This window comes from Phocoena phocoena, chromosome 19, assembly GCF_963924675.1.
Source record: "Phocoena phocoena chromosome 19, mPhoPho1.1, whole genome shotgun sequence".
Classification (NCBI taxonomy): domain Eukaryota; kingdom Metazoa; phylum Chordata; class Mammalia; order Artiodactyla; family Phocoenidae; genus Phocoena; species Phocoena phocoena.
Window position 1 is genome coordinate 51,236,845 of NC_089237.1, and position 22,731 is coordinate 51,259,575.

The 22,731-nt window shown below is 45.9% G+C and overlaps 1 protein-coding gene across 1 annotated transcript in view; it reads left to right on the top strand.

Moving 5' to 3' along the window:
* Window positions 1-1,050: 1,050 nt before the first annotated feature.
* DNAH2 (dynein axonemal heavy chain 2) overlaps window positions 1,051-22,731 on the top strand; it is an 85,475-nt gene continuing 63,794 nt past the window's right edge. Inside the window, exons 1-11 of the mRNA XM_065897238.1 lie at window positions 1,051-1,207; window positions 5,397-5,458; window positions 7,937-8,107; window positions 16,075-16,303; window positions 16,853-16,963; window positions 17,133-17,371; window positions 18,340-18,531; window positions 20,506-20,711; window positions 21,377-21,506; window positions 21,772-21,954; window positions 22,462-22,676. Coding sequence (XP_065753310.1) covers window positions 1,051-1,207; window positions 5,397-5,458; window positions 7,937-8,107; window positions 16,075-16,303; window positions 16,853-16,963; window positions 17,133-17,371; window positions 18,340-18,531; window positions 20,506-20,711; window positions 21,377-21,506; window positions 21,772-21,954; window positions 22,462-22,676 — 1,895 coding nt within the window. The remainder of the gene's footprint in view (window positions 1,208-5,396; window positions 5,459-7,936; window positions 8,108-16,074; window positions 16,304-16,852; window positions 16,964-17,132; window positions 17,372-18,339; window positions 18,532-20,505; window positions 20,712-21,376; window positions 21,507-21,771; window positions 21,955-22,461; window positions 22,677-22,731) is intronic.

The following is a 22,731-nucleotide window of genomic DNA, read 5'->3' on the forward strand; positions in this document are numbered from 1 at the left end:
TATGATCAATGCCTGTGGCAGTCTGTGGGGATGAGGAAGAAAAGCCACAGGTGGTTGTCAGGCTAGAGCTGAGTGAAGAGGAACTGCCCAGCGAATCAGACATTGCCCTGGGCGCCCGCCAGAGATGCCCCGCTTCCCGCCCTCCTGCTTTTCTGAGAGAGACACTACTGGGCCTTCCTCATCGCCCCATTTCTCCCTCCCCCAGACACAATTCCAAGTTCATTGCTGGATGACCTTTGTCCTTCCTCTTCCAGTCTGTTCTCAGGACATCTGGAATCGAACGCTCTTGGTCTTCAGTAATCGGTTAGCACAGACTCAGCCAACTGTGCGAAGACACCTTTTCAGTACACACAGAACAGGGTTTCTGCCCCTCAGGATTGAAAAGCTGAGGAGACAGGTTGTAAATACTGTTTTCTTCCTTGTTTAAGGAGGTCACAGATTTTAGTGTGGGTAGGAGGGGCATTTTTCTTTCTCCCCCGCTTCCAGGGGGTAACTTGGGAGAAAAGGAGGTACATAGGAAAATCATCTTGGTTGCTCAGTGACGTGACAGAGAGTGTGGAACCTGGGGACAGTCTTCCCTTCCCTGGGCCCTCTTTCACTCACCCATGGCCCCTGAGAGCTAGAGTGCTTGAGGGTGTGTGCAACCACACCTCAGCGTGGTAGATGTTTCCCTGATTATCTTACGTTCTCATACCTGTGGGCAGAGATAGGGGTTCCTAAATCCTCATGAGTGGGTGTCTGCTGTGCCCTCATCTTTCCCCCCCCCCCCGGCCATGCCTTGGGGCTTGTGGGATCTTAGTTCCCCGACCAGGAACGGAACTCATGTGCCCCCTGCAGTGGAAGCGTGAGTCCTAACCACTGGGATGCCCGGGAATTCCCTATGCCCTCCTGTTTAGCTTCCATTTATTCCTAATGCCTCGAGGGACTGATTTTGATTTTTAACCCAGCGCCCTGAAGAAAGTAGGCTATCCCAGGGAAAGGACTGAGGATTGGGGGTGCATCTGGTGGTGGTCCCCCAGCTTCCGTGTGTCTACAGGTTTTGCCAACACAATGTCCAGCAAAGCCAACAAGAAGCAGGAAGTGAGTAGCCGGGGAAGCGCCCGCTGGCAAGTCGCTCGGTCTACTCTGGCCGCACAGGCTGTGGAGACCACCCTGCCGGCCAGCAGTGAGTCCCAGGCAGAGCCCGAGTCTCTCAAGGAGGAGCCTGGTGGGTACCTGCTGGGGAGAGGCTTGGAGGCAGAATGTTTGTATAGAAGGAGGGTCTTAGGGCCGGGGAGCAGGTTCTGTTACTTCTGGGTAAGAAGCAAGGGGTTCAGTGGAATCTCAGGCCTGCTGCTAGGTCCCTTGTTTTGTGTTTTCTTCCTGGCCAGCCTTATACTTGTTCTTTCTGTCTTAAAATTTCCCCCCAGTGCACCAAGAGCTCACCAGCCAATCCTCTATCCTAGCCTCTTCTTCCTTATTTCAAGTGTTCCTGGTTGCTCCTACCCGTGAAGAGGGTTTGATCTCTTCCTTTTTCCCATTTTCACCCTGGGTGGCAAAACAAATAATGTTTTCCTCCCATTAAGCCCATCACCATGGAGACTCAGCCTGCTTTGCCATCCTTTGAATCCTAAGCCTGACTGAATCTTTCTCCCATCTGTTTAAGGCTCTTGTATCTCTGCCCTCATTTCTTCAGGGCCTTGGTAGACTAAGGAGGTTCAGGTTCAGGGCCACAGGAAAAGAAGCCTGATGTCTAGATTGAGGAAGAAAAGAGTTTAAAGAGGCTGCCTCTTGTGGCTTTGATCTGAGGGATTCCTTCCTGTTGGGTGAGCTGGGGCCAATAGGGTTGGACGGTTTTTGGTAGCTGTTGCTGTCACTAGGCTGCCCCTTAGAGCACTGGCCAGTGTAGCTATGACTGTTAGCTAAGAATAGTCCTCCCCGTTTACCTGGGGCTTCTTTCCACTGCTAGCAGCCTGTCAAGATGGAGAGAAATAGAATCTCCTTTTAATATTAAAAGTTGAGAGATTAAGCGTGGGCATGGGAGAAAGGTCCAGGGTACACAGGGCCTTGCCCTGGGATCTGGACATTGGAACCCTGCAAATTTTTTTCTTCTGAGCTCTCTTAAGAGCAGTTTCAAGTGGGACTGGCTCCTAGACGCTGGGTACCAGGAGCAAGGGGAGGGAGGACGGAAGGCAGTGAAGTTCAACTTGGAGACTCCTCTGGGGTGGGAAGGGAATGTCAGGGTGTCATGTGATGTTGCTTATATGTGGAATCTAAAAAAAGGGTACAGATGAACTCATCTGCAGAGCAGGAATAGAGTTACAGACGTAGAGGGCAGACTTGTGGTTGCCGGGGGTAAGCGGGGGAGGGGTAAATTGGAAGATTGTGATTGACATCTGCACACTGCTGTGTGTACGGTGGATAAGTAATAAGGGCCACTGTACAGCACGGGGAACTCTACTCGACACTCTGTGGGGGCCTCGATGGGAAAAGAATCCAGAGAAGAGTGGATGTGTGTGTGTGTATACATGGGTGATGCACTTTGCTGTGCACCTGAGGCTGACACAACACTGGGAATCAACTATACTCCGATAAAAGTTATAAAAAAAAAAAAAGGGAACTTCTAAATGAAAGCACTGACCCCCAAACACCAAGGATCTCTGAGTCCTTTTAGCTCTAAGCCTTTTTATTGTTTGATGTGGAGCTTTCTAGCTGACGCTTGATAGAGGTTCAGAGAAGACTTGGGCCTCCAAGGCAGCCCTGAAATGAGCCTTAATCCCTGTACTCAGGACTTCCCTGGTGGTCCAGCGGCTAAGACTCCGTGCTCCTAAGGCAGGGAGCCTGGGTTCCATCCCTGGTCAGGGAACTAGATCCCACATGCATGCCGCAACTGAAGATCCCGTGTGCCGCAACGAAAGGTCCTGCGCAGCCAAATAAATAAGTAAATATTAAAAGAAAAGAATCCCTGTACTCTTTGGAGTTGGGGAGGGATTGAGGCCTGTCCCACAGGAGACAGAGGGGGCCTACTATGGTCTGAATGTTTGTGTCCCCCCAAATTCATATGTTGAAATTCTCATGCCCAATATGATGGTGTTAGTAGGAGGGGCCTTTGGGAGGTTGCTTAAATCATGAGGGTGGAGCTGTCATGAGTGGGATTAGTGCCTTAAAAGAAGCAACTCCAGAGAGATTCCTTGCCCCCTTCCGCTGGACACAAAGAGAGGTCTGCACCCCAGAAGAGGGCCCTCACCCAACCCTGCTGGCACCCTGATCTAGGACTTCCAGCCTCCAGAACTGTGAGGAATAAATGTCTGCTGTTTAGAAGCCACCCAGTCTATGGTGTTTTGTTATAGTAGTCCAAATGGGCTAAGACCAGGCCTAAAACACTTCTTGGTGAAGGATGGTGGGTTAAAGGGCAAAACACCCTTTTGAGGTCTTTATTGATATCCTTTGCTTCCTTAAGTGCTCCTCTGTTCCCACTAAGAAAAGAAGTACAGGTACATAATCCCATATCTCTAATTTTTAAAAGCCCTAAGAACTGAAAGGTTTTTTCCCCCAAAATTTGGCATCCAAACTTATTTGGTGGTGAGACATAACCTAAACTGACATGAAGGTATTTATAGTCTATTTAAACCACTTAGTATAAATTTTCATATGTTTTACTGCAGAAATACTGACATTAAAAGTTTGTGGAGTGCTGTTCTAGAGGCCCCAAGATGTGGTGGGGGTCTCATATACCATACGCTATTACAAGTCTACATTCTGAAATATACTTGATCCCAAGGGTTTTGGTTAAGGGATTGTAGACCTGTATTTCAGACAAATCAGAATAAATACAGAGAATGAGATAATGAACACCCATGTACCCGTCACCCAGTGTGAGAATAAACCATGATGGCAACAAGTGAATCCCTTTGTTCCCCTGCTACCTGCCCCCCCACCCCCAAGCCCTTCTCTCCTTCTCCAGAGGTCACCGCTATCCTGAGTTGGTGTTTGTCATTCTCAAGCCTGTTTCTTAAATTTTTACTGTATGTATCCATGACCATCACATACTAGTATCGTATTGCATGGTTTAGACTTTATATAAATTGTATTACAATAGAGGACAAAACCAGTTTACTCTTGCGATTGTCTCAGTCTCCCTCCCCCGCCTTGTTCCTGTCTGAAACCTTGGATGCCCTTGGCTTTCTCGAAGGGCATTGGGTTTCTTGGTTACCCATCGCACTCACCACTGAGCTCCTAGAATCAGCTGTTCCATCTTTCTCATGATTTCCTTCCTCGGCCTGTGTGCCTCACTCCCCTCTTAGGTTTTCTTTCTGGAAGTTGGAGTGTCCTGTTCCCAAGGTCTTTTGGTTGCCCCTCATTTGTTCCTTCCTCCTTTCAGCCCACGGGAGATGGGAGGTCCACCAGTTTTACCCCAGTCTCTCTGTGTGAGCAACAGATCAGGAAGGAGAGGGACACCCCCTGGGTTTTATGGAGTCCAGAGTGGGGATGGCGGTTTGCTTGGAAAGGGGCTGATTTCTGTGGGCCCCAGCTTCTCCATGTGGGAACAGGATGGGGGAAGAATGGCAGGCCAGACGCTGAATGCCTAGAATGACCTTAATACTGACTGCCTTCATTCCCCTGCCTCCTCCTGTGCCCCCTCCAGCCCCAGTCGGCTTTTTAAAAGAAAAATTAAAAAAATATATATATTTATTTATATTTGGCTGCACTGGGTCTTAGTTGTGGCACGTGGGATCTTCGCTGTGGCATGTCTAGTTGCAGAGAACTGGAGGCAGGGACTCGGACAGACATTTGTATGCCCGTGTTCACAGCAGTGCTATTCACAGCAGCCGAAAGGTGGACACACCCAAGCGTCCATCCACGATGAATGGATAAACAAATTGCAGTGGAATATTATGCAGCCATAAAAAGAACGGAGGTCTGCTACGATACAACAACGTGGATGAACCTTGAAAATATGCCAAGTGAAAGAACCCAGTCACAAAAGACCTCATATTGTATGATGCCACTAATATAAAATGTCCAGAATAGGCAAATTCATAGACTCAGAAGGTAGATTAGTGGTCACCAGGATCTGGGAGGAAAGGGGAATAGGGAGTGCCTGCTAAGAGGCTAGGCTCTGGTGCGACTTAGAAGTAAAGATATAGGGGCCATGGGGTGCCAGTTTCTCAAGGTACTTCAAGTACCTTGAAGTGGAGTTGCTCGGTCATATGGTGACTCTGTGTTTAACTTCTTTTATTTGTTGTTGTTTTTTTGGCTGTGCTGTCCGGCACGTGGGATCTTAGTTCCCCATCCAGGGATCGAACCCATGCACCCTGCAGTGGAAGCTCAGAGACTTAACCACTGGACCACCAGGGAAGTCTCTGTGTTTAACTTTTAATGGGATGCCTTCATTTTTGAATTTTCATTCTTCCCAGAGCCAATATTGGAGGAACCTGAAATACAGAAAGAAGAATTACAGGAGTGTGAGGTAGATGTGGTAAGTTTGGCTTTTCTCTGAGACAAATATTCCTCCCCAACAACTGGTGAATCAAAGGATCAGTTGCAGAATGGTGTATGAGGAATTCTCTTCAATCTCTCACTACCTTCTCTTTACTTTCTACTGGTAGCTTGCTCACTGCAAATCCAGTACACCGAGTAAAGGACAAAGTTATCCGTGTCCCCTACCCCTCCCAAAGAATAGGGCTTTCAGTGGGGAACAGGGCTCTTGGAAGGCCCTTCCTCATCTCTCCACCTTGGGTCAGATTGCAACAAGCTATATCCGTTGAATGGGTGAACATCTGAACAAGCTGGGCGGACACTGTCCTAATTGGTTACTAATTTCCAAGACATCCTCTTTCTTCCTGTCCTTCAGTTCCCTCCTTTGGCTGAAGAGTTTACAGAAGCCACTTGAAATACTTTCAGAATTTGGCACTCAGTAACCTCTACACCTTTATTTCCAAGCTGCATCAGAGCCTAGGCACACCCTCAGCTACCTGGGTTAGAAGAATAGAATGGTGACCTTGAACTTTTTTAAAAAGGGAGAGAAAAGTGACAACTACTCATTAAAGAAAAAAATTGGAAGGGATAGAAAAGTAAAACAAAGAAAGGGAAAATAAAAGTCATAGTATTACTGCCTGAACACATCCAACGTTACTAATTTGGTATATGTACATCCAAGGTTACTGATTTGGTATATGTACATCCAAGGTTACTGATTTGGTATATGTCCTTTCTTTCTGTGTAGATTTGCAAGTTTTTTTTGTTTCTTAACAATCCCAACTGTACCACACATTATAATTTTTTATTAGGCTTTCTCACAAAACATTTTTTTATTCTTCATGTTATTGTATACTTAAAAAAATACATCAGGCTGCCTTTATTTTTTTAATCACAAATATGTAAATCACAAGATACCTCTTTTTTTTTGATATGTAGTATTTTCATTACTGTTATTACATACTTTTTGTAAGCAGCATTTTTTTTTTGTGGCTGCGCAGCTTATGGGATCTTAGTTCCTGACCAGAGATTGAACCTGGGCCCCAGCAGTGAAAAACACCAAATCCTAACCACTGGACCGCCAGGGAATTCTCTGTAAGCGCCATTTTTTTTTTTTTTTTTTTTGGCCGCTGTGCTGCATGCAGGATCTTAGTTCCCTGACCAGGGATTGAATCTGTGCCCCCTGCAATAGAAGCGTGGAGTGTTAACCACTGGACCGCCAGGGGAGCCCCTTTAAGCGCCATTTTTAATGGTCATATGGTGCTCTGTAAGATATATGTATCACAGTTAAATCCTTACTCTTGGACATTTGCCATTTATGATTTTTTTGCTCTCATAATAATACAGTGATGAATATTATAAATAAAACTAACACATTTTGAAATACTTAATATTTCCTTAAGTTAGATTCCTGTATATGGAGTTCCTGAATCAAAGAGTAAAGAACATTTCTAACACCTTTAATACATAATGCCAAATTGTTTTTCAAACAAATTGCATTTTTTTGCCCTTGCACTAGCAACAAACACTTTCCAGGCCTGGGTGTTAGCAATTTAGCAGCTTTTTTTTTTTTCTAGTTCCACTCCGTGGCTTGTGGGATCTTAGTTCCCCGAGCAGGGATTGAACCTGCACCCTCGGCAGTGAAAACGTGGAGTCCTAACCACTGGACCACCAGGGAATTCCCTAGCAAGGATTTTTTTTTTTACATCTTTATTGGAGTATAACTGCTTTACAGTGGTGTGTTAGTTTCTGCTTTATAACAAAGTGAATCAGTTATACATATACATATGTTCCCATATCTCCTCCCTCTTGCATCTCCCTCCCTCCCACCCTCCCTATCCCACCCCTCTAGGTGGTCACAAAGCACCGAGCTGATCTCCCTGTGCTATGCGGCTGCTTCCCACTAGCTATCGGTTTTACATTTGGTAGTGTACATATGTCCATGCCACTCTCTCACTTTGTCCCAGCTTCAATGGAATATTACTCAGCCATAAAAAGAAATGAAATTGAGTTATTTGTAGTGAGGTGGATGGACCTAGAGTCTGTCATTACAGAGTGAAGTAAGTCAGAAAGAGAAAAACAAATACCATATGCTAACACATACATATGGAATCCTAATTGTTTGACTTAGGCTAATATCCTACATGTTCCCTTGATTTAGTTTTACTGTGAGGTTGAGGGTTGCTTGATAAGACATTTTTACAAACACAGGCATAAATGAAATCTCTTGGGAAGATAATATCCCTCAGTCTTCCTTCATGATCCATTCTATTTTTACTGGTAGAGGGAAGAGAATCTTATTGTCTTGTTTCTTCGAAAGCTTGAAACCTGTCTTTCAGTCCGTTCTCAGCTTTCCCTTCCCCGTTCTGAAGCTGTCTGACTTCTCTCATCCCCCACGTCCTCATACGTGACAGTGGTTGGGAGAAGTGACCCATCCCAACAGCTGTCCCTGCTCTGGCCCTCTGCTCTCCTTCTGCAGAAGCCCCTTTTCTTGTCCCGAGCTGTGCTGACAGGACTGGCAGCTGCAACTTGGACAGAGGAGCACGATACCATTCTGGAACACTTTGCCCAGGACCCTTCAGAGCCCATCCTCACCATCTTCATCGACCCCTATTTGGGGCTGAAGCTAGGTCTGGGGATGCCTGTGCAGGTGCGTACTCCGCGGTCCAGACCTCAGGGTGTTCTCCCAGGGGGCTGAGGGTTCTGAGGATCTCTGTCATCTGTGAGTATTATCTCCTGTGTACAAGGTCTGTTGAGCGTCACAGTGAGTCAGACACCCTGCTTGGCAGCAGGATACAGAGAGGAATGAGGCAAGGTTTTGCTTTTTTTTTTTTTTTTTTTTTTTTGCAGTACGTGGGCCTCTCACCGTTGTGGCCTCTCCCGTTGCAGAGCACAGGCTCTGGACGCACAGGCTCAGCGGCCATGGCTCACGGGCCCAGCCACTCCACGGCACGTGGGATCTTCCCGGACAGGGACACGAACCCGTGTCCCCTGCATCAGCAGGCGGACTCTCAACCACTGCGCCACCAGGGAAGCCCCAAGGTTTTGCTTTTGATGATCTCATGGTCTAGTGGGGAAGACAGACATATAAAAAATATTTACAGTATATTATGATGCCTGGGCAAAGCTTTATAAGAGCTTTTTTGGAAGCAACTAATGTAGCCAGTGGAATGCTGGCAAGGCTTGGTGATGGAGGTGATATTTGAGTTGGGGATGAAGGGTAAGTAGGATTTCATCGAGGCTGAGTAAGAGCATCCAGGTAAAGAACACTTTATGTGCAAAGAAAGAGGAGTTGTGGGAAATGATACTGGAAAGGTGGGTTGGGGTCAGCTTGTGACGGGCCTTGTATGTTATGCTAAAGAATTTGGCTTTATCCCAGAGGGAACTGTTGATGGCTTTCATGGGTTAGATAGATAACTGTTCCAACAATGGGGAGGATACATAGGTGAAAGGTAAACCATGGGTAGGGAAACAGTTAAAAGACAGAAGTACAGGGCTTCCCTGGTGGCGCGGTGGTTGAGAGTCTGCCTGCTGATGCAGGGGACACGGGTTCGTGCCCTGGTCTGGGAAGATCCCACGTGCCGCGGAGCGGTTGGGCCCGTGAGCCATGGCCGCTGAGGCTGTGTGTCCGGGGCCTGTGCTCCGTAATGGGAGACGCCACAACAGTGAGAGGCCCGCGTACCACAAAAAAAAAGACAGAAGTATAGTAAAATGTCGGTGGTAGAATATGGGTGGTGGATGTGCAGGTCATTATTGTAAAATTCTTTTGGTGTTTCTGTATGTTGGAAATTTTTAGAAATAAAATTTTGGAAAAGAAGAAGGGCTATTGCTTTGCTTTTATTGGCAGCACGTATACAAAAATTGAAATGATAATGAAGATTAGCATGGCCCTGCTCAGCAACACAATTTGTGAAGCTTCCACGTTAAACAAAACCCAAAACAGGCCATGGCTTTTTCCCGTGTATTGGCAATAATCGACTATAAAGCATCATGAAAAAAATATTTCATTCACAAAAGGAACAAAAATTTGAAAAAAATAATTTAGGATTTATACGAAAGAAAACAACTTTGTTGCAGGCCAAGAAAGAAGATTTAAATAAATGATGAGCCCTACTTTGTTATAAAGCAGAAACTAACACACCATTGTAAAGCAATTATACTTCACTAAAGATGTTAAAAAAAAAAATGGTGAGCCCTATCCTGTTTCTGAGTGGGAATCTTAATATTATAAAGATCATTCCATCCAAAAAAATGTACTGTTTTAATGCAACTCCAATCAAAGTGCCACAGACCCTAGATCCCTAGTGTAAAGGATTTTTAAAAGTATATCTAGAAAAATGAAATGAAAATAGCAAAAAAAAAAAAAAGATGAAGAAGAAAAGTAATGTAGGAGATCTGTGACTATGAAAATCTTTTATTAAATTACAGTAATTAAAATAGTTAGATTGGGGCACGAATATGTATTATATAAGCAACAGTAAAGAAACAGAGAGAGTCCAGAAACATATATGTAAGCATTTTCTACAAAAATTGCTTTTAAAATCTGTGGGGGAAGATGGATTATTCGATGAATAGGGAAACATGGAAAACAAAGGTTTTCTATTAAAAAAATCTAGTGGGGCAAGGGGGAAATAGGGAAATGTTGGTCAAAGGGTACAAATTTTTTGTCCCTACAACAAAAGCAATAAAAGCAAAAATAAACAAGTGGGACTACATCTAACTAAAAAGCTTCTGCACAGCAAAGGAAATCATCGACAAAATGAAAAGTCAACCTATGAATGGGAGGAAATATTTGCAAATCATATATCTGATAAGAGATGAATACATATCTAAAATATATATAAAGAAATCATACAATTTAATAGCAAGAAAACAAAACAATGTGATTAAAAACCGTGCAGAATTGAAAAGACATTTTTCCAACGAAGACATACAAATGGCCAACGTGTACGTGAAAAGGTGCTCAATACCACTAATCAGAGAAATGCAAATCAAAACCACAGTGAGGTATCACCTCATACCTGTTAGAATGGCCATCATGAGAAAGACAAAAGATGACAAATATTGATGAGGATGTGGAGAAAAGGGAACGCTTGTGTACTGGGAATGTAAATTGGTGCAATCACTATGGAAAACAGTATGGAGGTTCCTCAAAAAAATAAAAATAGAACTACCATATGACCTAGCAATCCCACTTCTGGGTGTATATCCAAAGGAAATGAAATCACGATCTTGAAGAAATATCCACACCCCCACATTCATTATAGGTTATTTAATAATAGCCAAGGTATGGAAACAGCCTAAGTGTCCATCATTGGATGAGTGGATAAAGAAAATGTGGAATACACACACACACACAGAGGAATATTATTCAGCAATGAGAGAGAAAAAAACCTTGCCATTTGCAAAAGCATGGGTGGCCTTGGAGGGTATTATGCTCAGTGAAATAAATCAGATGGAGAAAGACAATTACTGTATGATCTCACTTATATGTGGAATCTAGAAAAAAAAAAAAAACTAACTCATAGAAACAGAGAACAGGACAGATTGAGAAACAGAGATTCAGATGGAGGGAAACAGAGGACAGATTGGTGGCTGCCAGAGTTGGGGATGGGGTAGTAGGGAAAATGGATGAAGTTGGTCAAAGGTACAGACTTCCAATTATGAGATAAATAAGTTCTGGGGATTAATGTACATACAGCATGGTGACTCTAGTTAACAAAACGTATTGTATATTTGAAAGTTGCTAAGGGGACAGATCTTAAAAGTTCTGACAAAAAAAAAATGTAGTTATGTAAGGTGATAGGTGTTAACTTATTGTAATCATTTTGCAATAAATATACATATCAAATCATTACACTGTATACCTTAAACCAATACAATGTTATCGATCAATTATATCTCAATAAAACTGGGGGAAAATTGTACAAAGTTTAAGTTATGCAAGATAAATGAGTTCTGGAGATCTAATATACAGCGTGGTAACTATGGTTAATAATACTATAATGTATAATTTGCTAAAGGGTAGTTCTTAAGTGTTCTCACTACAAAAAGAAAAAAGAAAAAGAAAATGGTAACCATATGGGATAATGGATATGTTAATTAGCTTGATTGCCGTGATCATTTCACAGTGTATATGTATGTCAAAACAGCAAACTGTACACTTTAAATATATACAATGTTTATCTGTCAATTATACCTCAACAAAGCTGAAAAAAATCTATTTAGCATGCCAAAAAATATTCTAAATAGATCATGGATTTAATTGTATTCTCCTGGGGCAAGATTGAAATTGAAAAACTTCCTTAAGAAATTATTACTCTTGAATACTTGATAAAATAGTAAAAAGTAAAACGAGAAAACAACAAACACCCAAGAGTAAACAAACAAGGAAAGAAGCAAAATCTAATCTAATAAACTTTAAAAGTGGGGACCAATGAAAGGTCTATGTACTAACTTATGGAAACCGTCCTCCCTGCTGGAATGATGGACGCCCCTTAGTGAGATGGAGTGAACCTCGGTTTTTTACAAAATCTGAAAAGAAAGAGCCCATGTATTTTAACAAAGATTTTACACTGTTTTAAATTAGCTTTAACCATCTGCCCATCCCCTCATGCAGTTATCTTAGGCTAGAGAAAAGTGAATGAAACATAAAATACCCAACCCTTTCACTTTAACTTCGAGGGGGAAATGAAACTGGGCTCTCACAGTGGGACATCAGGAAGTCACCCACAGTACTTTAAAGCAAAAAGAAGGAATTCAGAGAGCTGCGCAAGCATGAGGCAAGTGAAGTTGCATGGCAACTGCAAGCATACTACATCAAGGGAGAAAAAGAACAGAACAAAACATGCAAAAGAGGAAAACATAACTGAACAGAAGGCAGTTCCTCACAACAGCATCATGTTACAATACGACTTAATAAGAACATGAATTTAATTTTTTAATAAGCTGAGAGACGAAATGATAAAACGTGAGAATGAAATAAGAGGGAGACTGCAGATTTTTGAAATAAAGAAAGCAGCATGTTTACATGTTAAAATTAGTAGGTTAGAAACAGCAAGGAACTGAATAGCTACCACTGAAAATCTGAACGGATGTAGAAGAGAGGCTTGAGATAATTACAGCGTATGCAGAAGAAAAAACCAATGACAATACAAGTAGAAGTTAATAGATGTGAAAGACAGACACAGGTGATCTAACATAGGGTACCAACTAATGAAACAGAATATAAATTTAAAAATAAAATACAGAGGGACTTCCCTGGTGGTGCAGTGGATAATACTGAGCTCCCATTGCAGGGGGCCCAGGTTCAATCCCTGGTCAGGGAGCTAGGTCCCACATGCATGCTGCAACTAAGAGTTCACATGCCATATCTAAGGAGCCTGCCTACCACAACTAAGACCCGGTGGAACAAAAAAAATAATAAAAATACAGAGAATTTCCCTGAACTGCAGAAGGAACAGAATGTGGGAATTGAAAGGACATACTTTATTCCACAAAAATTTGTTGCACAGTGTTTAATGTCAATACACGTCTTAGTTAGGTTACTTAAATTTGGGGAAATTAATTCTTTGGGAACATCACCTATGTGGTATTCCTGCCAAGAATATTTAACCTGCATCTAATAATGAGGAAACAATCCAATAAATCAAAATTAAGGGACATTTTGGAAAACAACTGGCCTGGACTATTAGAAATATCACTGTCATGGTAGAAAGAAAAAGACTGGGAAACTATGTGGAATTAAAGGGGACACAACCATGTGTGATCTGTATTGGATCCTGGATGGGAAGAAACCAGCTGTAAATGACATTATTTGGACCACTGTGGAAAATTGAATATAAACTGTGTATTATATAAAAGTATTAAATGAATTACAGTGTTGAGACTGTTGGAGAATATCCTCCCTTTTAGGAGCCATATGCTGAAGTATGTAAGGGTGTAGTTTTATAACGTCTGCTGCTAACTCTGAAATGGCTCAGCAGAGAGAGAAGGAGAGAAAATGAGAGAGAGTGCAATCATGCACAAGTACAGCAAAATGTTAACAATTAGTGGATTTAGATGAAGGGCATGTTATTGTTCATTGTGCCTTTCTTGCAACTTTTCTATGGGTTGGAATTTTTTTCAAAATAAAAATTTGGGAAATAATTATTTAGGCCTCTAGTCAAAATCCCAAATTATCTACCAAGGGGAACCATTAGGCTGATCTCAGACTTCTCTGAACACCCAGAATTTACACCTGTGAGTTCTCCAGGAACCATAGTGTAACCCAAGGGTATAATTCCCAGCCTAGATGGTCAAGTATAGAGGCAACAAATAGGCAGTCATTTTTAGTCTTGAAAGAACCCTACTTTGAAAAGCAAAAATGATGTCATCAATGGAAATCCAGTTCATCAAAGAATGAACCAAAAAAAAAAAAAGAGCAATGAACCAAATAGAAAACTCAGGAATAGAGACTCTGTGAATATTCATTTAAATAAAGAACTAATACTAAATAACCATGGGAATTATGGTTATGTTATTGAATGTGAATGTTATCAACCTGGACAATGTAAAAAATAATAGTATAACAAAAATTGAGAAGTGGTGAGAGAATGCAAGAGAGTAAGAGGATGCCAATGTTCTTGTCGTTCAAAGCAGCGGGTCAACTGAACTTAAAATTGGAAGGCAGTGAGAAAACTAACCTCTTTTTATTCATTTATTTATCTATTTTTTGGCTGCATTGGGTCTTCGTTGCTGCACGTGGGCTTTCTCTAGTTGCGGCGAGCAGGGGCTACTCTTTGTTGCGCTGTGTGGGCTCCTCATTGAGGTGGCTTCTCTTGTTGTGGAGCACGGGCTGTAGGCACGTGGGCTTCAGTAGTTGTGGCACACGGGTTCAGTAGTTGTGGCTCCCGGGCTGTAGAGCGCAGGCTCAGTAGTTGTGGGACACGGGCTTAGTTGCTCCACGGCATGTGGGATCTTCACGGACCAGGGCTCGAACCCGTGTCCCCTGAATTGACAGGTGGATTCTTAACCACTGCACCACCAGGGAAGTCCTAACCTCTTAATATTTTTCATAAGCTTTCTTATAACCTTAGAAAGGGGTCTTTTAAGAAGAAATCTCTCTTAGAGATAAAGAAACATTTATTTGAAGCTCAACCACTTACTATATTCACATCAATGTGTTTTTATTCTATTAAATCCAAGTAAAATTAAATTTAATACTTTTAATTACAAATAGCATGATCCTGGGGCTTCCTTGGTGGTGCAGTGGTTAAGAATCCACCTGCCAATGCGGGGGACACGTGTTTGAGCCCTGGTCCAGGAAGATCCCACATGCCACGGAGCAACTAAGCCCGTGCTCACAACTACTGAGCCTGTGCTCTAGGGCCCGCAAGCCACAACTACTGAGCCTGTGTGCTACAACTACTGAAGCCCGCATGCCTAGAGCCCGTGCCCCGAAACAAGAGAAGCCCCCGCTCGCCACAACTAGAGAAAGCCTGTGCACAGCAACGAAGATCCAACGCAGCCAAAAATAAATAAATTATATGTAAAAAAAAAATAGCATGATCCTATTTTGAAATAACTATTTTAATTTATTTTTCTGTATATAGATAGATAGATAGAGAGAGATGTCTGGAATAGTATTTTCTCTAATGATCATAATTAATGTCTGGGTGGTGGAATTTTAGATGACATTTAAACTTTTATCTTTGTACTTTTCTGCATTGTTTCAGTTATTTATAATTAACATATCATTTTTAACAAAAATAATAATTGTTAAGCTTTTTTTTACAAAAAGAAATACAAGGACTTCCCTGGGAGTCCAGTGGTTAAGACTCCGTGCGTCCAATGCAGGGGCGCAGGTTCGATCCCTGATCAGGGAACTAAGATCCCACATGCCGCATGGCATGGACAAAAAAAACCAAAACCAAAAAAAAAGCGCCAAAATTTAATTCTGGATAGTGGGAAGATGAATTTCTTCTTTGCATTTTATTTTCAGTTTTTAAAGTTAAATCAAGTATAAAGAGTAGCTACAAAAGTACGAAAGAAAAAAAGACAGATGAATCTGATCTTAGAGTGGGAATGACTTTTCTAAGCATGTGGAAGTCAGAAACTTTAAGAAGTTTTAACAACAGGAAAGTTATACGTTTCTGAATGTAAACAACAACAAAAACTCAGCATAAACACAACTGAAGGATAAGTGAAAAATTGGGGGAAAAGTATATGCAAGTGAAATGGAAAACCCTAGACAGTTGTCTCTTACTTTAGGTCCTTCTCCTTTCTGGTTTTCCTATATCCTTTTCTTTCCATTTATCCATCCATCCATCATTTATGGAGCATCTAATATGTCCCTATCACTGTGCTAGGTCTGGAGCCAAGTTGGACAGAATACACAGTCCCTACCCTCAAGGCATGCTCTCTCCATTTCCTCCCCACATCTCTGTATACAGACTCTGTTATGTCCCTGACAAGAACAGGAAGCACCTCATGTTGCTTATATTTGGAGAAGGATTGGATACACTAAGGGAATGCGACGAAGAACTCAGCCAGGCTTTCATGATTGGAGCCTCAGATTCCCTTGGGGATCATGGCTGGGCCTGGACCCTGAACTCTGATCTACTGTCTTTCATGCAGACCCAGAACCAGATTGTCTACTTCATTCGCCAAGCGCCAGTTCCCATCACTCCAGAGAACTTTGAGGCGACTGTGCATTTTGGGACAGTGCGGGGTTCCTACATCCCAGCCCTGCTTCGGCTGCTCAACGGCGTCTTTGCCCCTCAGATCTTTAGAAACACAACCTGGCCCGAGAGCATTCGAAATCATTTTGCTTCTCACCTGCACAGGTTCTTGGCCTGCCTGACAGGTGAGTGGAAAGACTGGAATGCCTGCTTTCTCCCCAGTCCCCACCAACAGTAGAGAGAGTGAGGCTGGGGGGGGGGTGGTGGAGATTGCTCCTGAGTACCCGCGTTGCTTGGCACAGAGTAGGTGCTTGGAATGTGTTTGTTGAATGAGTGGAACAGGGTACAGAGTTTGCCTTCTAATCCAGGTAGAGTTTCCTGCTGTAGAACAGTTGGCCAGACCTGCTCAGAGTTGGAAATTTCCAAGAGTACATGTAGGGTAAGGGGAGATGGGGGCGGGCAGTAGGGGGAGTACATGTGTCATAGAAGAGAGTGTTGAGGGCATGGTATAGATCTTTGACCATATGTTATGACAATCTCTTATAATATCTCAGTGAGGTATCTCTGCCTTCTGTCATTTTCCCGCTTGGTATCAAAAAAGCATGAGTCATAGTTTCTCCTGCCTGCTCTCCTGAAATGCGCACACTTCCTGGGCCCCAGATCATCAACCATGGTTGGAAGTGGGGTGGCATACACCCATCGCCCTCTGTGAACTCTCATGGTCCTTTCCTTAGATACTCGGTACAAACTGGAGGGGCACACTGTTCTCTACATCCCTACAGAGGCCATGAACATGAAGCCTGAGGCGGTGGTTAAAGACAAAGATCTGGTACAGCGACTGGAGAGTGAGTGGCTGGCACCGCCCATGTGTCAGGGCTCCTAGGGGAGAGGTGGGGGGCAGCCCAGAGGCTGGGACAGGAGTTGGGTTAGGAGGGCTGTGTAGGGGGAACAGGGAAGGACACAACTGGGGAGTACTGCAAAGAAATGCCAGAGGTTTTGTCCTCTCCCGGGCAGCTTCCATGATCCACTGGACACGGCAGATAAAGGAAGTGCTCAGTGCCCAGGAAACTGTGGAGACAGGAGAAAATTTAGGTCCTTTGGAGGAGATTGAGTTCTGGCGCAACCGATGCATGGACCTGTCTGGCATTAGCAAACAGCTGGTGAAGCCGGGAGTGAAACACATCGAGTCCATCCTGCATCTTGCCAAGTCATCCTACCTGGCGCCCTTTATGAAGCTGGCCCAGCAGATACAGGTCTGTGAGTGGATCAAAAGATGGGGGCTTGCCAGAAAGTAGACAGCGGTTGGGACACTGTAAGGTGCTAAGAAGAGAGAGTCAACATAGTCCTCAAAGGCAAAGATAGATGCACCCAGTGCTTGGACTTGGACTTGTGGGAGAGTATAAAAGTGGTAGAACACAAGGTCCCAAGGAGCTTATAGTTTAGTTAGGGAGACTTCTGGTTACTCAACAAGTGTACTACATTGAGTGCCCTCTCTGAGCCCAACCCATACAGTCCAGCTGAGAAATAAGACTTACACAGAAGAGATGGCTAGATGGCCTGGGGTCATAGACAAACCCACACGGTTCAGCCAAGAGAGCCGCAAAAGAAACACTTCAAAAAAATTAAATTTGGTATAATATGACAAGCTGATTATCTTAGTGTTGGGACGCACAGAGATCAGAGTGGTCTGTAGAATACAGAGAAAGAGGCCCTGTCTTCCGAGGTGGAATCTGAAGCTGGTATTGAGGGAACTGAGCCACCGTTAGGTGGAGAAGTCTAAAACCCTCGTTGAGAACAGGGCAGTGAAGGGGCCTGGGTGACAGCCGCTGGGCTGAATGAGAGTGATATCCAGTCAGTTGATCAACACCTATTGAGCGTCTCCTTTGTGCAGAGTTAAGAGTTCAAGGGGAAAAACTAGAGAAATAGTTGCAAAACCCGAGCTTGGGGAATTCCCAGTCTAGCGGGAGAGATGGGACTCCCACATGAGAAAAGACATAAAAATATTTTTGTAGAAACTAGTAAGTGAATAAAAGTCGATATGTACAAGCTCTGGTCCTGAAGGGTGGCAGAGACCTGAGGTGATTGGCACCAGGTAGGGTTAATTGGGAATGCTTCCCAGGAGAGGCAAGTCGGGGTAGGGTTTGAGGAGGATCAAAAGCGCTCGCTTTGAACGGGTTCTTTCCAGGGGGTGAGTCTTCTCCTGGTTTCTCTTTACTGCCAGGATGGCTCTCGTCAAGCACAGTCAAACCTGACTTTCTTGTCGATCCTGAAGGAACCTTACCAGGAGCTGGCTTTCATGAGGCCTAAGGACATCTCCAGTAAACTCCCAAGGCTTATCAGCCTCATCCGCATCATCTGGGTCAACTCTCCCCACTACAACTCTCGGGAGAGACTGACCGCCCTCTTCCGGAAGGTGTGTGCCTGCAGAGGGTGGGACAGAGGGTTACGTGGGGGTGGCCGTGTTAATAGGACGCAGATTTCTGGAGAAGGCGGAGTTCACCAGCAGACATATGCGGTGAAAAGGTAGTGAGGAATGCCCTTCAGGTCGGACGGAGACCACAGGTTTTTGCCCGCATCATCAGCTTTAGTGATGCTTGGAGTTGGGGCCTGGACTGGACATTTTGCTTCCAGGCGGACGTAGCCCTGGCGGGAAGAGGGGCTTTGCAAAGAGGCATAGATGGAGTGCAGGGCGGGAGGGGGGCACGAAGGACAGACTCCCAGGCAGAGCTGTATGGAAGGGGAAGACCCACTCTTTCTCGTTTCCAAAAATGGAACTCGCAGTGGGCGAGAGGCAGATTCAGGAAGGAACACCGACTTTTTTTTTTTTTTTTTTGCGGTGCGCGGGCCTCTCACTGTTGCGGCCTCTCCCGTTGCCGAGCACAGGCTCCGGGCGCGCAGGCGCGGCGGCCATGGCTCACGGGCCCAGCCGCTCCGCGGCATGTGGGATCTTCCCGGACCGGGGCACGAATACCGTGTCCCCTGCATCGGCAGGCGGACTCTCAACCACTGCGCCACCAGGGAAGCCCAAGAACACCGACTTTTGAGGAGCAGGAGCCGGCACACTTCCTGGAGGGCAGTGGAGCCAAAGAGTGGGGCAGGGGCGCTGGGCCGATCGCTGGCTAGAAATGCAGCTGCAGAGCTGGGCTGAGGCAGGCAATGGAGGTGGAACCCAGAGGTGCTGCCACGCCAGCAGTGGAGGACCAGGGGCGAGAGGGGTATCGGGAGGCAAATCCAGAAGTAGGAGGCTGAGACCTGAGGCGTGGTCTTGGGGACTCCGAGAGAGGGTGGGGTGCAACTAAGGCTGTGAACTGAGGCTGTTGGGACCCCATCTGCAGATGAGCAATGAGATCATCCGCCTGTGTTGCCATGCCATCTCCCTGGACCGGATCTTTGAGGGATACGTCATTTCTAGCAAGGAGGACCTACAAGGCTGCATCTCCTGTTGTCACGCCTGGAGAGACCACTACCTACAGGCTGTGCAGATGCATACCCAGTACGACGGGCCTCCCCTAATATCCTGTGTGTCGCCCACCTTGTCGTTCCTATAGCGGGTAGATTCTGAGTCCTTTTGCTTGCACTTTAAGCCTATGGATTATATCTTTCTAGAGTTTTTACATGGGTCCGAGTTTTCTCTGTGGATTCGGATATTCTAGCTCCCAGCCGTAGGTCCTCCTAACGCTAATAACCTTCTCCCTGATCCCAGGAATCCCTCCTGGTGTTTTCCTCCTTTCTTGGCCCTGAAGTCTAAAATTCCATTGTGTGTAAACCTTCTCTTAGAGCTGAGATGCTTTTGTTTCCTCTCTGCCTCTCCTCACCTTGAGTTTCTTCTCTTGGGGTTCAGGAAAACTGTTTCTTGGGGTCTCATTTTCTAAGGCTCCCCCTGAACTAGGACTCATGTTTCTAGCCTGGCCTGGGCAGGTTGGTTAATGCCTCGTGTTCCCGCTTCTGACTGGTCAGTCTTTCTTCCGACAGGTTCTCCCGCTGGGGCTGGGTCCTAGACCAGACCAGCATATTTGCCCAGGTCGATGCCTTTGTGCAACGCTGCAAGGACCTTATCGAGGTGGGAAGACTGTCAGGGAAGGAGACTTAAAGCCAGCAGCAGACGCTCCAGGAGCTGGGGGAGCTGGGGCTGAGGCTACACATAGAACTTGCTGCTTTGGTTCTTTTCACACGACTATGCCTGACCACCATCCCGTGCTTTGAGACTTTTGCCTGTTATCACTGCCTTAGTATCTCATATTTCACTCTGCAGCTAAAATTCACCCCGGTAACCCCTTGCATCTGGTTGGTCCTCCTTAGTTTTTAGCCATTTAAAGCTAAACCAAAGAGCTCAGGACAGAGAGGTTCAGAAAGGAGGGCAGGAAGCCTCACGCTGACTTCTTTGCAGGTATGTGACTGTCAGTTCCATTTTGCCCGCTGGGAAGATGGCAAGCAAGGTCCCCTTCCCTGCTTCTCTGGTGCCCAGGGGCCCCAGATAACACGGAACTTGCTGGAGATTGAGGACATCTTCCACAAAAACCTGCACGTGCTGCGAGCTGTTCGCGGGGGCATCCTGGACGTCAAGAACACCTCTTGGCACGAAGACTACAATAGGTGAGAGCATCACAGGCAGGCCCCCGGGGTCGAGCAGGGAAGGGAGGTCAGGGAGGTGAGAGCAGAGTGTACTGGGGAAGCGTGGAGGCCACAGGTCAGGAATGGGGAAGGCAGGGGAAGTGCAAGGAAGGAGGTGGTGGCTCAGACTCAGGGTTCCAGAGTCAGCCTTTCTGGGCTTGGATCCCGGTTCTGCCACAAACTAGCTACATACATTGTTCTACCAGCTGGGGCCTCTGTTTCCTCACCTATAAAATACGGTTAGTGGGACTTCCCTGGTGGCACAGTGGTTGAGAGTCCGCCTGCCGATGCAGGGGACGCGGGTTCGTGCCCCAGTCTGGGAAGATCCCACATGCCGTGGAGCAGCTGGGCCCGTTAGCCATGGCCGCTGAGCATGCGCGTCCGGGGCCTGTGCTCCGCAACGGGAGAGGCCACAACAGTGAGAGGCCCGCGTACCACAAAAAAAAAAAAAAAAAAAAAAAATACGGTTAGTGATAAAGCCTACCTCACTGCACTGTTTTGAGGGATAAATGGATTAATGCGTGTACAACACTCAGTGCCTGGCACCTAGGAAGCCCTCAGTACATAACAGATAGAAGTCTTACTCAGGGGATGTTCTTGGGGGCAGGCGAGGGCACCCACCCTTCAACATGCCTCTAACGGTGCAGGTTCCGGGCTGGAGTCAAGGACCTGGAGGTGATGACTCAGAACTTGATCAGCTCCGCCTTCGAGTTAGTCCGCGACGTGGAGCACGGGGTGCTACTGCTGGACACCTTCCGCAGGCTTGCAGCCCGAGAGGTGCGGCTGCCCGCTTGCTTCCTCCACCCCTGGTTCTCTTCTGCCTTCCTTCAGTTCCTGCTGGTCCTTCCAGACACCATCCAACCTCCGTTCATGCTCTGTCCCATGTCCTGAATGGCCAGTGCCTCTTTTCTTCCGCTGTTCCCCCAGTGCCCGGATGCCTTGGGAGCGGGACTCCCACAGCAGGGGTGTAGCTTTCCTCCAGGGTGGAGCTGCAGGGAACCCGCATCCCTGGGTGTGTTGTCAACTTCCTCTTCTTCATCAGACTATCAAGCGAACATATGACAAGAAGGCGGTGGATCTCTACATGCTGTTCAATAGCGAACTGGCCCTCGTGAACCGTGAGCTGAGCAAGAAGTGGCCGTACCTGGAGCCCTACATGGCCCAGCATTCGGGGCAGGCGCACTGGGTGCGGATCCTACGGCATCGCATCGACAGGGTCATGAACGTAAGTCTGGCCTTTTCCAGGACTTGTTCTCAGTGCGGCAATGGTAGAGCTTGCAGGCTGAGCCCAGTGCCGAGGCGGGAGTGGGGTGGGGGGCAGGGGCGGGGGGGTTGCCTCCAGAGAGTCTCCCTGGAGAGGTTTCCTGACCGAGACTGGATCTGTCCAGGGGGTGGCAGACGTAGTGATCTGTCCTGAGGAAGAAGGGCTCATGCTAGTTTTCGACCTTGTGCCTCTTAAATTCCTTACCTCCTGTGATGGACTTCCTTTTCCCAACTTTTTTCCTCGAGCTGAATCTCTGTGCTTCTCTTTCTTCGTTTGCGCTCCCCCTCTCGTTGTGCCGTGGCCTCTTCCTCTCACCTTTCCTTTGGGCTCCACCTTCCCTCCGAGTCTCCCACATATTGTCGGAGTGTCTGTGTGTGTGTCGGGGGTCGGGGATGGGGGTCTCAGGGAGATGGTGACACGGAGGAATGTGGCAGGTGACTCCAGCCATCCCTGGTTCTTCCCCCGCAGTGTCTTTCCAATGCTCATTTCCTGCCCCACATCGGAACGGGAGAAGAGAGCGTACACACCTATCAGCAGATTGTTCAGGCCATTGACGAACTGGTTCGAAAAACCTTCCAAGACTGGACATCAACTCTGGACAAGGACTGCATTCGACGGCTGGATACGCCGTTGCTACGAGTCAGCCAGGAGAAGGCGGGCATGCTGGATGTGAACTTTGACAAGTACGACACCCTCCGTGACTTCCTCCCATTCTGCTTGTCCTGTCTTTAGCGCCCT